Genomic DNA, 18,170 nt, shown 5'->3' with positions numbered 1-18,170 from the left:
ATTTAATTTTTCGTGTGTGTGATGTATAACGATTGTTATAATAAATGATCAACAGATACGTTAAATCGGTGGAAATTATTGATTGGATTATTAATTAATGCTAATTAATACTAATTATTAATTAATCAGTTAAATAATTATCACGAACCTTAGACAAGTGAATAAACATTTTTAATAAGTTTTTGGTAAATTTATAACAAAAGTGTTGAACGTATATTTTTATACCTGGGAAACATTTTCAATAATTAAGAAGACTTGACCCTCCATTTTTTTACAGATAATATATATATATATAAATAGTGTTATATATGTGTAAAAATATGTATCATTGACTTTACATCATCGATATCCGGTGTGCGGTGTAATTTTTTTTCGTCTTTACACGCAATGTAGGAAAGCATATCGTTTTCCGTTTTTTTCAAAAATCGTATCTTCGCGAAGGAGATGAATTATTGCTTATATTTGACACAGTAATTCATCGAATGAAAGAATTTTCAACGTACCAACTGTCAAGTGTAAAAAATAAAATACATTTAAATGAAAAGAAGATAAAAAGTATTAAAAAACGAAACAAGTGAATTTTGGATAATCCTTGAAGTAAAAAACTGTCTCAGGTTTTGTCCAAAGAATTCGGCAAACCCGAGCCGATAGCTCGACTATACATTTCTCTGACAAGAGGATAGAACCCGATAGAAACAAAATGGCATACCGGGGGTGGAAAAGAGGGAAGTTTTGAAACAGGAAGCAGCAGCGTGAGGGGGTTGGATGTGCGAGGATATCGTGTACAGTGGCGGCGTGCAGGAGCGGAGAGAATCTGCGGTCACAGCGAGGGATGTGAGATGGGCAATTGGTGAATTGCGAACGAATTCGACCAACAGGTGCGCGAACGAAAAACGACGAGGGTAGCGCGGGGGTAGAAGTTACGGAGTAATGGTTGATTAGACGAGTCGCGCGGTTATGACGATCGCTGATTAGCCCAGTGCTGCAGGGGTAGTGAAGGTGAATATAGTGATGGGTGCGGGTAAGGGTGGTGGTGGTTGAGTGACGAGGGTGGGTCGAATACCGGATGTCGGTGTCGAGGTTCGCCTTCAAGAGGATGTAACGAGAATAGATTCAAACAAATAAATAAATAAATAAAAAAATAAAAAGTGAGTCACAAGGATACGGAAATTATTAGGAGCAAATTATAATAACGGAGGGAAAATGTGGTGGTGCGTAATTGGGACGACGATTATCCTGGTGTTAGGATTCACCGAGGTTCACCCACAGCTTGATGATATATTGTTGGAACTCGATAAGCCGAGTAAGTTTTACATTTCGTGATTATTAGATGGATTATGGGTGTATGGCTGTTGGATTTCTGTAAGTGGATGGGCGTTTTAGATGTCAGTGAGTTCTATGTGTGGGAGGAAATTATTCGCGTCCTACTTCAAGTGACTGTTGGTGAAAATCCTTTTGGATCTTCAGATTCGACGACGTATATTGTCGTATGGATACAGGCTTGTAATCATGATTCGTGCCCTCGAGGTGATTGATTGTGTTGCCCTGGAAACTATGAGAATCTCTCATCCTTGTGCGGAAAGTATTCATTAACGGTGGTTAAAAGACTCGGTGATGGATTGTGAAATGTAGATTTTTTCTTTTCTTCATTCGAACGAATTTTTTTCTGAAGTTTGATTGATTTGGTTGCTATATTTTTTTTCTTTTTTACTCCGTTTGAATGTGGTTTTTGAAAAATTTTATCGTATCGACTTAATCGAAATTAAATAATGAAAAAGAAAAAATTATTTTCCAATTTTATCAGACTTTTTTTAAGCTCAACCAAAGGATGCGGAATACGACTGAAAAATTCAATTGTGTTAAATTTGAACCTATTTTTTTTATCAGATATAAACTTTTTGAATATATTTTTTTTTTTTGAATTTTCATGAAACTTGTTCAAATACGACTTAACCTTAACCGAATTTTCATAAAATATGAACAAATATGACCGAAACGCGTTAATATTTGACCGAAGTTAGTTCCAATAGGATTTAGCTTCGACGAAAATTCTCTTGATGTCGATGAAATATGACCGAATGCTTATCAGAATCGACTGAATTTGCTTGAACCATTCCTCGAATCACGCAAAAAATTATTGAAATCCCATATGAATTAGCTTAACCTGATGTCATATCACACCGTGAAAGCTGAAATCATTGAGAAATTCGCTTGGAACAAAGATGCTGTACAAATTATTGAAGCTAATTTTTGGAATTTTGACTTTTTCAAAAATACAAGCTGACATTTTCATTTTGCACATTATTGAAACAGGATGGAACCAGGATAATTCGCGAGAATGAAGTTAGTAACGTTGACGTAGTAACGAAACGTCGGTGAAAAAAATGATTATTGTCGTGCAATTTTCAAACGACTTTTAAGGAGCGGACGTTTTTTGTTTTATCGTGGTATCCTTAACACACATCGTTGCTGTCACTTCATCACCTTCATCCTCATCAGAGATGTGATATATTTGAAATAGTTGCATTTAAAATGCAAATACAAAATGCAAAATACCTATTTCTATTTTGCATTTGAATACCTTTTTGAAAAAAGGATTTTACATTTTATTTCAGATAATTTTTTGAACGTATTTTGTATTTACTAAATCCAAAATACATTTTTTTCACATTTCTAAAAGTATTACCAACATTATCATGCAATATTGATATCAATAAAGAAAACTGATAATTTTTCTTTACGAAAGCATTTTATTTAAAAAAAAAAAAAAAAAACGTATTTCAATAAAATACCTATTTTGCATTTAGTAGGTATTTAAATACAAAACGAGGAAGCTATTTTTTATTTCAATACTATCATCAAACCATTTTGTAAATCTCTGATCGTCTCATGATAATTCTGGGATAACTAAGCATCCTAACCTTAACGCGAGGAATGAACAAGTGTTTTCAGGCACACCCAGACCTGTGTTTGTGATAATTGGCTCGTGCAACACCTTCTTCGTGAAGTATAATAACATGTCACATACGTGTTCGCCAAGAGGCGCACAGTATGCAGCGATATAATTGCCTCGAGCGTAAGCTTTGCTTGCTCCTCCTTGTGCCGAGCGTTACTACTCTTGCAAGCCTGCATGCCGAGCTGTTCATGCAGGCACCTACCTTACCCACTCAATTTTTACCCCTTATCGCAGACTCTGCTGTATATATGTATATAACAATTTATATGCACACACGTTTATATATACATTTTCTACCTGACTAGCTTCGCGGCTACGTACGTACGTAATGTACAACGAGCTAATTGCCTCGCCCTATCGTGCATAACCTCGCACGCGTAATCCCATGAAATTAACCCCAGATGCCAAGTCTTTGACAAGTTGTCGCAAAATCTTGTGTGATACGACAGTTTTGAGGTTAATAATTTTTCACTGTGTTTTACAGTCTCTGATCGTCATTATTTTTTTTTTTTTTTTTTTTTTTCTTCCTTTCTTTTAATTCATATGTATATATATACTCTGCGGTTTAGAAGATTCTCTCGATAAATTTCCGCTCTTGTTACAAAAATTTTGTAATACGATTTTTTCAAATTCAAGTTTTTGATATATTTTCTAGTCTCTGATCGTCACTATTTTTTTTTTCTTCTTTCTTTCTTTCTATTCTTATATACTCTACGTTTTGAAAAATTCTCTCGATAAATTTCCGCTCTTGTTAAAAAATGTTGTAATACGATTTTTTCAAATTGAAGTTTTTGATATATTTTTCAGTCTATGATCATGATTATGTTTTTTTCTTCCTTTCTTTCGATTCTTATATACTCTACGTTTTGAAAAATTCTCTCGATAAATTTCCGCTCTTGTTAAAAAATGTTGTAATACGACATTTTCAAATTGAAGTTTTTGATATATTTTCTAGTCTCTGATCGTCACTATTTTTTTTTTTTTTTGTTCTTTCTTTCTTTCAATTCTTATATACTCCACGTTTTCACAACTCTCTCGATAAATATCCGCTCTCGCTTACTAATTTCCTCCTTGCTTATTTCTAAAGTTTTTTTTGTTATTTCATCGAAGTATTTCAATCTCTGTCATCAAATTTTCCACATTTCTCTCTGTCTTGGATGATTTCTCGCTTTACATACCGAAATTATTATCTCTCTCTCTCTCTCTCTCTCTCTCTCTCTCTCTCTCTCTCTCTCTCTCGATAAGTTTCCACCATCTCTCGTTAAGTTTCCACACTTCGGATTCTTTCAGGAAAAATTTCCAACAACTCGTCGTGACGTCTCCGATTTCTTTAAACAGAGAGCTGATAGAATTAAATCGACACAATAAAACAAATAAATAAATAAATAAATAAAATTAGTCACGCTATCGCCTATCTAACTCGATACTTAAGTCATAAAATCTCCTCATATTCTTCTTCTTCGTTTAATCAAGGGTGGCTCAATTCGTTAATCATTTGTCGCTAATTTGTTAACTATTAAATTGAATTTTGTAGCGTGAATCCTTAAAAAAAAAAATCAACAAATAAAAAAAAATCGATGTACCTGGTTTTTGATGCGTGTTACGCGTGACACGTATTCCGAATTTATTATCGAGTCCCTTTTCTCACGCGGCATTATGACCGAGGAGCCGCAAAATGTCGCGTCGACAAGCTGCAAGGCCGCGAGTGCGTACCTCCGGAAGAAATTTACGATTGCTCTTGAACCTTTTCCTCCGATCCCAACCCTCATTGATCACGTTCGCAGCCACCCTTGCCGCCTTGCAGCCGGCCGAGGCCCACCCCTTTACAGACGACAACGCGTTGCCGGAAGTCGACTATTAATTGCTCGTTAACGCGTCCGCGCTGGATGAGAATCGCCTAAAATCACACGCAATGCATTATCCTTATCGTCTGATTTCCTCTGGTTTTTTATTTCTTCTATTTTAACAAAAAAAATTTCAAACATTTATAGAATCTACGTAACGGTTTGTGTTATTCTTGATTTTCTTCCTTACTGTGTTTAGAAACTTTGAAAGTTTAAAGAAAGCAGCCAAGAAAATTTTTATATAGAATTTAATTTCAAAATTGACAAACGGATCATTTAATTCTACGAGAATTTATATTTTTTTTTTTTATTTTCTTCTCTCATCTTTCACGTAAGAAGTCATCGAAGAATTTCTCAGACTTGACAAATCGATATTCTGGTTAATTTTTTTTTTTTCTTTTATCGAAACTGATTTTCAACCTTATCGTAGAAGAAAAAAAATGTTATTATTCTTCTCGCGCGTGATTTTGTGACGAAAATTTTTTCTTTCAACGCTGAGAGATGATAAATTCGAGGCACGATCGACATAAAACCCGAAGCGAAGACGACATTGACGAAGAATAATGAAAACTGTTCGGTTGTCTCATTTTAATTTTCATGAAATACGTAATGCAAAGAATATACTATATTTTATGTATTTATATATATATATATATCAATTGTGTATATATGTATAAACTTTTCAACAAATCAGGAATTACGTGATCCTGAATTTTATAACGTAAGAAGATCTAGAGAAAGGTAGAGAGGGAGATAGAGAAAGAGAGAAAAATAAAAAAAAAATGGTGAAATTTTTTTCGAATTCTTTCACGGTTTTTTCTCCTTCACTCGGTAATTTTCTCACCTTACTTTTAATTTTACCGATGCCTATATACCTATTCTTGAGTTTTGTCGATTTTTTTTTATCTCCCACTCTCTCTCTCTCTCTCTCTCTATCTTTTCTTTTTCTTTATTTTCTCTCACTCTTTTTTTTTATTATAAAAATGAAAAAAAAAAAAATGAAAAGAGGAGAGAAAAAGGCGAGTTCGTCTCTCTTGAATGCAGGCAGGAGTTTAATGGAGACACTTGGGGTTCCTTCGCTACTGCAGTGGTGGGAATTTACAAGAGAGGAAGAGTAAGAAAGAGAAAGAGAAAGGGACAGAAAGTTTGAACGAGTTTGGGTAAACGTTAAATGCTGTTACATAAGGACCCTTTAGATTTTTATCGTTCTTCTTTGTCTTTCCGGTCTGTTGTCGTAAGTACACGTAGGTACACTTCTCCTCTTTTTTTTTTCCTTACTCTCATTCCTTTTTCATAATCTTCACTTTTCTCGAATATCTTCGTTTCCTTGACGGTATTCTCTTAACGCACTTCAAACGGTCCCGACCATTATTTCTTTCGATATGACGAAGTTTGACTTTTCAACGTTGCGTTGTTCTGAGGTGAAAAAAAAAGAAGAAAAAGAAGACGAAGAAGAAGAAGAAGAGGAAAATAGAAAAAAAAAAAAATTGAAAATTTTTCACACGGTGGAAAAAGTTAAACAATTTATTAATATTATTGTACATTTTTGTAGAAATAAAATTTTGCGAATTTACTTTTTTCGCGGTTTGTTAGTTTTATTTGAAAATTTCAAAACGATTTTGTAACAAATAAAAAATGTATATTCCAAGACTTATCGGGGACACATGAATAATAAAATTATCAATAAATAAACTCCGGAGGATCGATTTAACGATAAATCCAACGATCCATCATCGACTTGTCGATTTGATTGCTGCACTCCGTGTATTGCTGATCAAGATTTATCTAAGAAGTTAAATCCATCCATCCAATTTCCGTATATCTAGCCACTTATATATGGGGCATTCCACGCCAAGTCAGCGACTGCTGGACCTTTGCATTTTTAAATTTGCTAATTTTTTTTTTTTTTTCTCATTTTGAGCTCATGATAAGAAACTCGCCTCATTTTTTTCAAATTTTTATCTCAAAAAATGAACCCTATTAAAATTGTTTAAAAAATTTTCCATTGTTTTTTTTTTCTCGCTCATCTATAACTGCCTGAAAGATAAACCGATTCGAAAAAATGAGGGGATCACAATTTATATTTAGACGTACGCTTTCGTTTCAGATTATTTTGAAAATCGTTCAAACATTTTTTTTTTTTTCTCAATTTTAATCATAAAATCCCATTTTTTTGTATTGATTGTCTCCTTCGATTTTTTGTTTTCTCTTATGAAAAACTGTTAAATATATACAAACAAAAAAAAAAAAAAAAAAAAAATCGGCCCAAATTTAAAAATGCAACTCAGTATTTTCTTCATTTTTTTTGTTTTTGTGGCCGATAATTTTGCAAAATGAGGGAATTTCGATTTCGTCTCAGACGGTTTAGACAGAGGACAAAATCATGACCCGTTGGTACGCGGTGTATTTTTTGCAACCCCGGGAGCTAAAGTAGAATGAAGAAAGGAGAAGACGAATCAGAAAGAGAATAGAATAAGGGGGAATGCAGGGAATAAAAAAGAGGCGAAGATGAAGAAAAAGAGAAAAAGGTGATAGCCGCGCGTTTACTTTCGCGGTCCGTTATTAGAAACGTGTTTCGTTTTCGTAAAAAACATTGTCTTTCATTCTATATATATATATATATATATATAATTTTTATATATATTTATATATTACGCCGTACAATTTTATCTCGTTATTTGCACTTCAAGCCACGAAAAACGCTTCCATCATCTCATTTCCCTCAATTTCCACCATTCGATGTTATTTTTTTTTTTTACCCTTTTTTCCTTCAATTCCAAAGAACGGACAAAGATTTTTCTCTGGTGAAAATTTTGTAAATTTTTTTTCGATGTCGGGAGAAGTAAGAAAATGAAATTTTTTTTTTCCTCATCAATCCCGATTCTTTAACGGATTAGAAAATAAATTTTTTTTTTTCAAATCTGTGGTCAACGAGCTTTTCAACCGTTTTCAAAAATAGTACAAACGGTATTCCGTTTTCTTTTATCTACGACGATGTATGCAAATATCGTCTTATAATGAAAATACAATTTTCGAAAAAAATGAAGATACAAATAATCGGTTTTCCATACTCGACGAATCCAGTTTTCATCGATAATTCGATATTTCATTTTTAAACTTTGATCTCTACGTTTTTTTCCCATTTGAATCAACTTTTTATGTACATAGAAATAAGATAAGCACGTTAAAAAAAAAAAAAACAAGAAAAAAAAAATCTCTGAAGACAGTAACGTTAGCGCAACGGTGCAGATTTTTAGAATTAATTTTTTTTTTCGCAACTTCAGGATTGTCCAAAAGAAATTTTAATAAACCGTAACGAAGCATCAGGTACGTGCTAATATTTTGAAAATCGTAACTTTTTTTAAAACTATATTGTAAAAATTACAAAGTAATATGATTCTCTGTTTCTTTTTTTTCAACGTTTCGTTACGTTAACGTCGAATCTAACGTCAAATCTGACGATTCGATCAAATTGAAATTTTTCGAGTAAATTTTTGTCGTCATTGTGTGCGAAAGCAACGAAAAGAAAAGAAAATAAAATAAACGGGGAGTCGAAAAGCTCCATTTTCGTTTATCCACGAGTTGCAACCAAAGCAGATACTTTTGTCGAACTTGAGCCAAAGCTGAGGCTGTCGATACTGATCCTCCGTATAATCCGAGACATGCGAAAAGACACGCAAAAAGGTAATCAACTCGCAGTCGACGGTCGTGGAATAAAAAAATTCGGAGCCAGAAAGTCGGAGAAAAACAAAAAAAAAAAAAAAAAAACCGTGACTTTGCAGAGATATTATCGTCGTCTGTCTAAAGAATTCGTTTCCGTTCTACCTTTTCCTTTTTCTTTTCCTTCTTTTTCTTTTCTTATCCCTTTCTCTCTCTCTCTCTCTCTCTTTCTCATAAAAATTTTTTCATTCAAAATGCCCGATCGGCTCGCAGTTTTATTGTTGAATAAATAAATTATAATTATAGGTATGAAAAACAAACCAAGTTTCAACGTTTTTGCAGAATTCAAAATTTGAAATTGTAAGCATCGATTGATTGATGATCGAATTAAAAATTGTCAAATTGATTTCATCGTTGAATTGAGTGTGTCAAAAAAATTTTTTTTCAAATTCAAGTACACATAGAGAATATCGATTAAAAATTTTTTATAACATATGAAATTTTTTATCACAAGAGAGAATATATGTTTTAACATTTAATTCGGTATTTATTTAATTAATCTTTTTTAAATTGATGAAATTTTCATTTTATTTATTTATTTTTGTTTCTTCTCATTGTTATTTATTATCTGGTATAGTCGTTAAATATTTTTCGCGATTCTCGTTCTCGTCGTGGCGAAATAATTAACGCAGAACGAGAGAAGAAGAGCAATGTGAGTTATAAAAACCGGATCGCAGCGGAGGTCGCGCATCTTAACGAGACGCGAATATATAAATAAACTATAAAAAATTTTTAAATGCGAAATTAAGGCCGAGGTTTGAGAAGACGAAGATGATATTCCTCTCGCGTTAAGAAAGACGATTTTAAACACTGTTGCAAAACTACGCGTGTTTACTTTTATATACAACATACATTATAGGGTGTCCGTTAAAAAAAAAAACAAGTTTATGCTCCAACTTGAAAAATCATGAATTCACCTTGAAAAAAAAAAAAAAACTTCCCGAAATCCTGAAAGTTTTAATGCTCAATTTTATTTTTTCTCGGTCCCCGATTTTTTTCAATCTCGTAACGTATCAAGGGATAAAAAAAATAAAAATTAATAAATGTACAATCAAACGTTAAAAAAAATAAATCTGGGATATCAAAAATACTTTTTACTCGAACACTTCCAAAATTTTTCATGATATATATGGAATAGACAACGTGGCCGTATGAATGAAAAAATATAGTCTAATACTAGAATAAAAATTTGACGAATCAAAACAGCGAAAAAAAAAACAAATAATCATTATAAATTGAGTGAACAAAAACCAAAAAAAAAAAAATAAAGTGTTTAAAAAATCTCCCGGCATCACTTAATAGTGACATGATCGAGCATTGAATCTTTCAGAATCTTTTTTCATTCTCAAGTTAAACTCAAGATTTTTCAACTTGGAGCTTGAACTTGTTTTTTAACGGCCACCCTATATATATATATACATAATATTTCGTTTTTTATGCCACACATATGCATATATATATATATATATATTCATTTATTTATCTGCTTGTTTGTTTGTTTGTGTTTTGCAGTTTTTTTTTTTTTTTTTTGTTCGCGTATTATATTTTATATAATTTATTATTTTCTTCCGACATGCAAAGTATTTGTTATACATTTTAATTTTTCGTAAATAAGGTGAAAAACGAGGCAAAAGAAAAGGAAAGATAGAAGAAGAAGAAGAAGAAGAAGAAGAAAAAAAAAAAAAAAAGAAAGAAACAACCTGTACCAGCCTGAAGCAGCGCTAACCAATTACGTAATTTGCCTTGTCGCTGCTGCTGCTTTTCTTCTTCCTTATTTTATTTTCCTTCGATACTATACCGTCTCTCTTTTCCCCTCCCTTTCCTTTCATCTTATTTTTGTCGCCTCCCTTGTCCAATTTGTTTCTCATACTTCGATCGGCCCTCTCCGGTTCATTGATTATTGGCTCGTGATGTACAAATAAATATATTGCCGTTCTAGAAGAAAATCGAAACCGCAGACGGAGAAAGAAAAACTGAGAATAAAAAAAAGAGAAATGGAAAAATTTTTAAAGAAGAAAAAAAAAAACACACACACTCACACACAACACCTCATTTTCATTTTAATCAATATATATATATCTAAATCTATCCACAAGTATACTATATATATATATATAGTATATATATAATATATATATATTGAACAATTTTCTCCGTATGTATTTCCAGAATACCGATTGAAAATTGATGTGAAATTTTTTTTTGTTTTTTTTTTTTCTTCCTTCTTTTTCGCACAAGGGCATGAAAGAATCGTCAAAAAAAACTTGACCAGATGAAGTGGTAGGAGTAAAATGAAGTGAACTTTGAAAAAAAATAAAGTACTGCCATATTCAGGAATTATAAGCTACGAGAGTACGGTACATACGTGTAACACACACATACGCACATATGGGACATTCCAGTTATAACCGAGCGACCGTGTTACGTCGACACTTTCGTTTCGTCAGGCCGATTTTTTTTTTTTTTTTAGTCATCTTTCGGCAAAAAAAAAAGACGTACGTATTTCTCAAAAAAAAAAAAAAAAACAAAAAAAAAACAAAAAAAAATCGGAGGATGCACTCCAGGCAACAGAACAGAAAAGAAAACGACAAAAAAAAAACTATCAATTTTTCTTAAATCACACTTCGAAAGGTGTTGACAACAGAAGACGAATGAGAAGTAATTTTTTGAGTAACGGGCGTGTCTTTTCTTTTCTTTTCTTTTTTTTTTTCTCTTTGTCGCGAGGTGACCGAAAAACGAACGAAAAAAAAAAGAATTGGCGTCGCATAAAACAAAAAAAAAAAAAACAAAAAAAAACTTTGAGATAACGGCCGCTCGGTTACAGTTGGAATGCCCCATATTACGAGTACTGTATACACATACATACGTAAGGCGAGGCATATGCCCGTGGGCTAATTACTCTCCTAAGTATAATACCTGAATTTACAAATTAATACGTAGAGGAATGCACTGAGCATATATATCAATATATCAACCTACCTATACCTTATATCTACACGATATATATATATATATATATATATATCCGCGACATAAGATTATGCTAGCTTTAGTTATATATATATACGAATACACGAAAGACAAACTCCGCGAAGTAAGTAATACTTGAGCGCAATACGATCCGCGGGGTCGTGGGATGAGAAGGGGTGGCGTTTGGGGGGGGGGGGGGGAGGAGGCCTTTAACTTAAACTTAAATTTAAACTTTGCCTTTACGCTTGCGTTTACGTTCACATATATTTACCCTCTCTCTCTATGTATGTAGGTACAGAGTCATGGACTATGTGAGATGGGGAAAGGGGAAGGGGAAGGGCAGAAGGGGGGGGGGGGGGGGGGGGAGGAGGTATCGTATCGTCAGGCACACTGTCCGAAAACCCACTTATACTTACCTTGCATTAGCCCGTTAATCCCAAGTCGCGCGCAACGAATTCCACCGACAAAGTGACCCTGGGCTGCAGGTGCCATCGTAGTACCTACACCTTAGGTATAACGTATATATATATATATACGTAATCCTCTCCTCTTCTTCGCTCAACTTTCTCAGCACTTTTTACCGTTTTTCCACATCGTCTTATATTATACTATACTATTTTTCATCTTACTCGATTCGTTTCACTCTTTTTTTGATTCATTTTCATTTTTTTTTTTCTGTTTTCTTCTGCTTTTTTTTTTTTTTTTTTTCTGTTTTTTTGTTTTTTGTATCGTATCGGATCTTACACAAGCAGAAACACAATGTCTCTCGTGGGATCTAATTTCGTGACGACGTAGTCAGCTAAGTTCAATTTCACACTTGTTAGATCGACTACCGAATCAACTGGACGATAAATGTGATTTTTTCATGCGAGTAGATCGGAGTCGACGATTTTCTTATGAAAAAAGGAGAGAGAAAGAGAGAGAGAGAGAGTGAAAAAAAAATAGCACTAAAGCTACGAAATAACGATGGTTGAAAATAAATTTTGATACAGATTTTTTTTAGCGAGGAAACAAACGCTTAGCGTGAATTTGTGTCAGTTTTTTGTTGTTTTTTTTTTGTTTGTTTTTTTTTTTTTTGTTCTACGACTATTTGCGTTGAAAAGTGAAACGCTCGATTAATTTATGCGTAATATTAATCGATAGAAGACGCGAGTGTACGGGGCATTCCAGCCTAGGCTGACTTGGTGAACGGTTGGCTGTTTTTCTTGTTTCATCAAGGATTTTTCCTATGTCAGAACGACTTCTGAAAATTTATTAAAAAAAAGTTGGTTAAAAAAAAAAAAAAAAAATGGAAGGAAAGATTTCAAAATTTTTAAATCACTCTTCTTTACCCTGTAATTTTTCAAACCAATCTCAAGAACGTGTCCAAAAATTGATTTTTATTAACCAGAAAAGAAAATATTTTCCTCTTTTCGGAATATGAAATATTTTTACGCCAGATTCAGTGTGGACGGTTTTAACTTGATATTATTTTTTTTTTCTTTTCACACATATTTTAGACCACAAGCAAAAACATGTTACTCGAAAAGTGTTGGAAAATTTTTTTTCTTTCTTAATTTTGGAACAAGAAAAAGAACAAAAAAAAAAAAAAAAATAATCGTCAGTGTGCTTCAGGAGTAAAGATAAAATATAAAATGATTTTACCATCGCGTTACTGAATTGGCGTGGAATGCCCTATATTATATTACATAAATTGCTTGTACCGTAACAACGACCAACCATTGCATTGAACTCGTTTCACATCAACATTCATTCGCGTGTATAATAAGATTCTGATTCGTAACGTCCGTACAGCGTATATCATATCAACATATTCACACACATGTATGGAGCATTCCAAGTTAAATCGTATAGTCATTACTCTCAGGTTATAAGATCCGTGCGTAAATTTTTTTTTTCGCAACGATTCCAGCTCAAAAAAAAAAATCCGAAACTCTTTGAAGAATTTTTTCGCTACTCATTCAGGTGGTGTTAAAAATACCATTTTTAAAATTCTGCAATTTTTAAGTAAAATCTATCACTTGTGTGTGTGTTTTTCTTTTTGATTTTTTTATTACCCCTTTTTTACACAAAAACGATCGTCGCGAAAAAAAATTCTTCGCAGAAATGAGGCTTTTTTTTCAAGTCGAATCAATGCGAAAAAAAAAAAAAAAAATTATGTGCAAGGATCCGATGACCCGATGTAAATGACTACTCGATGACTACACTTGGAATGCCCCATACATATCTATACGTATGTACGTCTCGAATTTCCGTAACTGATCCGGCCGTGCTGCATTCACTTGAAGGACAAGGTGCCAGTCACTCGAGTGATTACATACCGTAACGAAAAAAGAATGATACTCGTTATATCCAGTCTAGAGGGATTTATTAAGTGCGTCTATCTTGTATCTTTGATCTCCTTTCGTTTTGCCTTTTTTTTTTCTTTCCTTCTTTCTCCTTCTTCTTCTTCTTCTTCTTTTTTTTCTCGCTTTTCTTCGGGACACGAAATCGAGCCAAGGCAGAATCCAAGAGGCAAATTAGTGGTTTGAGGGGAGGAGAATAAAAAAAAAAAGAAGACTAAATCATGTAATAAAATGAAAAAAATAAAATAAATAAATCAAACAACACTTGGAAAAAAAAAAAGCGACAATTTTGTTGAACTTTAACTCCAGTCTATACACACTTTATAAGGGAATTTCTTTGTTTTTGTTCAAAATTATTTCTGAGATTGTTCAAAGTATGAAACAGTATTCCGAAATTTTTCAAAAAATATTTTTTTATTTCAACTAATCTGTTATGTGTGAATAATAATGAAAGTGGTTTTGGGGACGACGTTTTTTTTTTTACAACTTTCATAAAATTCTCAACAATTGTATTTTCTTTTACAAATATTTTCAAAACCGAGTCGATTATTTTTTCTACTTTTTTTTTCCAGGAGATATAATTTTTTTTGATCAACTAAAACGTTGTTTGAACGTACTGAAAATTTCCAAAATATTCTAAAAACTTTGAATTTTTACTTAGAATATTTCTATATCGGTTTGATTTGAAAAGAAAAATTGAAAGTACTGATTAGAATTGTAAATGAAAAAAAAAAAAAAAAAAAATCGGCCCATCGTGACTTCGGTTTTGAAATGATTTTAGAAGAAAATCTAGTTTTTGAGTATTTTTTGAGAATTTTTCCTCCTTCTTGACTAATTATATTCATCGAGAATATTCGTTGCTTATGGCTTTCTCGCTTGGAACGGGAATAAGAAAAATTGAAAGAGGAGATAAAAGTAAATATCAACATTGCACGGAATCGACAACGATGTGGTTGCTAATTGTAGCCCCGAGATCACGTTTCGGCTCCCTTTTAGTCTTCAACCTCTCCCCTCGCTTCCTTTACTTCTCGACTTCATCATCGCGCGATGGAATTTTATGCTTTAAATAATTTTTATTCAAATAATTTACTCGAAAAGATAGCTGAAAAATAATAACGAAAAATAAGAAGTGAAAAAAGTTAATATCCGACGTTGATATTAGAAGGAAACGCGTGACGAGAAAAAAAATGAGGGAAAAACGTCGAACCTTTTCGTAAAATTCAAAAATCTGTACGTCAAAGAAAAAAAGGTATTCAGTTTTTTTTTTTGCTCTTAATTTGTATGGATTTTCTCAAGTTTAAATCTAGTCAAGTTACTATTCATTCCTTGTCTGAAAATTTTATACTGAAATTGTTTAAGCTAATTTGTATTTTCGATTTTCGCAGATTAGCATTTGTAAAGTAAGGAATTTTTTTTTTTTTTTTTTTTTTTTTGCCAAACAAAGTAAACATCCTTCTCTGTATTTTATTTTTATATCGTTAGAAGAAGGAAATCTAATCAAAAACTAATTATTATCGTCGCGCAAAAGAAATTGCAGTTTTTTTTTTTTTTTTTCTTTTTAGACAGTTTTGGCCGAAAATTCTTGAATTATTGAATTATTACACTTATTCAAGAAAATCGTAAAACATTGATTGGAAAAAACAACCGATCTTCTATCTGCAAATTGCGACAAACTCGCAGTTCGAAATTTGAGAATTTTATTCAATAATCCGCGTTGTTGAAAATTTCAGACATAAAAAAAAAAAAAAAACAACTGACAAAAAACTTTGCATTTCTCTCGTAAAAAATTATAAAGAAAATAGTGATTTTGATTAATGATTTTTCGAAAAAAAAAAAAAAAAAAAAAATTGCCAAGTTTTCTAAAAACAGCTTTCTGATAAAAATTGTGAAATTCGGATTGCACGTGATACGATTAACGCATCGGCATAATTAAATACTCGGGAAAACTTTTTTGACGACGATTGCGAAACGATTTGTAAAGAAAATAAAAAAAATAAGAAAAGAAAAAAGTAAAAAAGATAAAAGAAAAAAAAAGACAAAGAAGAAATCGAAATCATTCACTACGTCAGTTGACGTTCCTCGTATCTTCTCAGTTCTCGTTCGGGTCGTCAAACAAGCGGTTAAGTTACGATTTAAAAATATACCCGCCCGTAGAAATTGGCCTCCGAGACGTAAATTAAATATATATATATATATATATATATATATATATATATATACGTCTACGTGCACTCGAGATGTCGCTTTGGTAAAACGTATCCAAGGTACAGGAGGAGGTAGTTTCGTATCGATTTATATCACCGAAGATCCCTCTCTCTCTCTCTCTCTCTCTCTCTCTCTCTCTCTCTCTCTCTCTCTCTTTATGTTTCACGCCGCGCGCGGCTTTCTCGTTGGGAATTTTCCCATCTCTCGACCATTACAAATACACTTCGAATAGCTCGTCTTTCCACCGCCCATGCTGCCCGGTTATTAAACGGCCAATAAGGAGCCTCGTTAATCCCGTAGTATTTTATTTTTTACATTTTTTTTATTCCTTTTTCTTTCACCCACCTCCCTCTCTCCCTCTCTCTCTCTCTCTCTCTCTCTCTCTTTCTCTAATTTTTCATCCTTCGACTCTCCGTCTCACTCATTTTTATTTACGAAGATAGCATTTATAGTGTCGTATATCACTGAATCCTCTCCCCCCCCCCCCCCCCCCCCCCCCAACCCCCGCGCCACTGTCCTTGATTTCAGGGGTCCCACTCGTGACCAGATTGAAGGGCTGCGATGGACCAAAGTAATTAGAATGATGCCGCGTAATGATCTGCGGTTCGAGAGTCCGGAGAGAGAAAGATGGAGACAAAATTGTGATAGCCATGATCGGGGGGAAAATTGGTCGTTTTTTTTTTTTTTTTTTTTAACGAAACTGACTAGGAGGAATCGGAATTTTAATCTCATTTTTTAGTCTCATTATTTGCTTCGGAAGTTTTTTTTTTTTTGCGATATCCGCAGATGAGGAAATTGTTTGGAAAATTTTGTAACAGAAGTATTTTACTTCTTTGAAGGATTGATTTTATTACTGAAAAAAAGAAGAAGAAAAATATTTGATGCGGATTATGGAACGATGAAGTTTAAGAGATTTGGTGCCGATTTTATATTGGTGAAAGGGGTGGGGGAGAAAAAATAGAATATCGAGTTTTTATAGACGCGATAATGTTGTTCGTGAAATTTGAAAATGTGGAAAATTTAAGGATAGAAAATTGAAAAAATGTAGAAAGTCGAAGTAGAAAAAGAGAAAATTTGTACACGGTTCTATATTACGGAGAGAAATTCTAACGATTCTACAGTTTGGAATTTCGTCTTTTTTGACCGTTCTATAATTCTTTCATTTCTCCATACTTCGATTTTGAACATTTCAAAATTCTATGAATTTGGTTTACGTTTCTGTAACACTTTGAGTCACACATTATTGTTCTGACTAAATTTTTGTCACAAGATGGTATTGTTGGGCTTTCGGGGTTCACTGATAACGAATCTGAAATCAGATTTTAAGGTAGAGAATTCTTTTTTTCATGGGAAAATATCCAAAATCAGATTTTGAAAATTCATGACTTGTGGATTCAATACGGTGAAACGAAAGCTTCAAATTTGATCGAATACTTACGAATACCATCATGAATTTTCAAAACATGATTCAGAGTTTTTTTTCCTGATTCGATCGAATTTTAAATTCTCGTCAGCCATATCGGATATACGCGATCTTAAATTTTTTTAAATCGATCTCATATTCCTAATCAGCGACCCGAGAAACACATTTAAAAAATATTTAAGACCTGTACACACGTAGAGGGTCAACTTTTTTCAAATAAATTTATTTTCAAAATCGCAAAAAAAAAATATGCTAAAAAATTTCTTCAAATACTTACAAAAACAAATTCATGTAAAATAGGTGATAAAAACATTCACCATCACAATTCAAAGGGTTAAAAATTCGATATTTTAACCCTTAGAGTTTTTCATCTTTCTGTAATTCCACCCCCACACGTGACGAGAGAGAAGCGAAGAAAATATCCAATACAGACAAAATACAAAAAAAAAGAAAATATGTAGGCACGATAGTTAGATCAGTTGACATTCGATACAAGATGGATGCGAGGACAGCTGAAAGGGAAACTGATGTGAGTATAAAAAGAAGGCGGCTGGAAACGGGGGTGAAAATCGAGGGAGCCGTTTAGCCTCTCCGAGATCCCAAATCGGGTTTCCTGGACTCGCGAGGATCGAGTCGCTTACCTATCCTATACCTATACACAGGTGTCCTCGACGTCGGAGTAGATCTCTCGATCTCGATCTAGAAAT

At 33.1% G+C, this 18,170-nt stretch overlaps 1 protein-coding gene across 1 annotated transcript in view; it reads left to right on the top strand.

Annotated features, from left to right (window-relative positions):
- The first annotated feature begins 1,137 nt into the window (after positions 1-1,137).
- LOC124414057 (hemicentin-1-like) overlaps positions 1,138-18,170 on the top strand; it is an 87,343-nt gene continuing 70,310 nt past the window's right edge. The window contains exon 1 of the mRNA XM_046894932.1: positions 1,138-1,303. Within this exon, the coding sequence (XP_046750888.1) occupies positions 1,204-1,303 (100 nt within the window). The 5' untranslated portion in view covers positions 1,138-1,203. The remainder of the gene's footprint in view (positions 1,304-18,170) is intronic.

The sequence above is a fragment of the Diprion similis genome, chromosome 13 (assembly GCF_021155765.1).
Source record: "Diprion similis isolate iyDipSimi1 chromosome 13, iyDipSimi1.1, whole genome shotgun sequence".
NCBI lineage: Eukaryota > Metazoa > Arthropoda > Insecta > Hymenoptera > Diprionidae > Diprion > Diprion similis.
The sequence above is the reverse complement of the archived record's forward strand: the minus strand, read 5'-3'. Positions and strand labels throughout refer to the sequence as shown.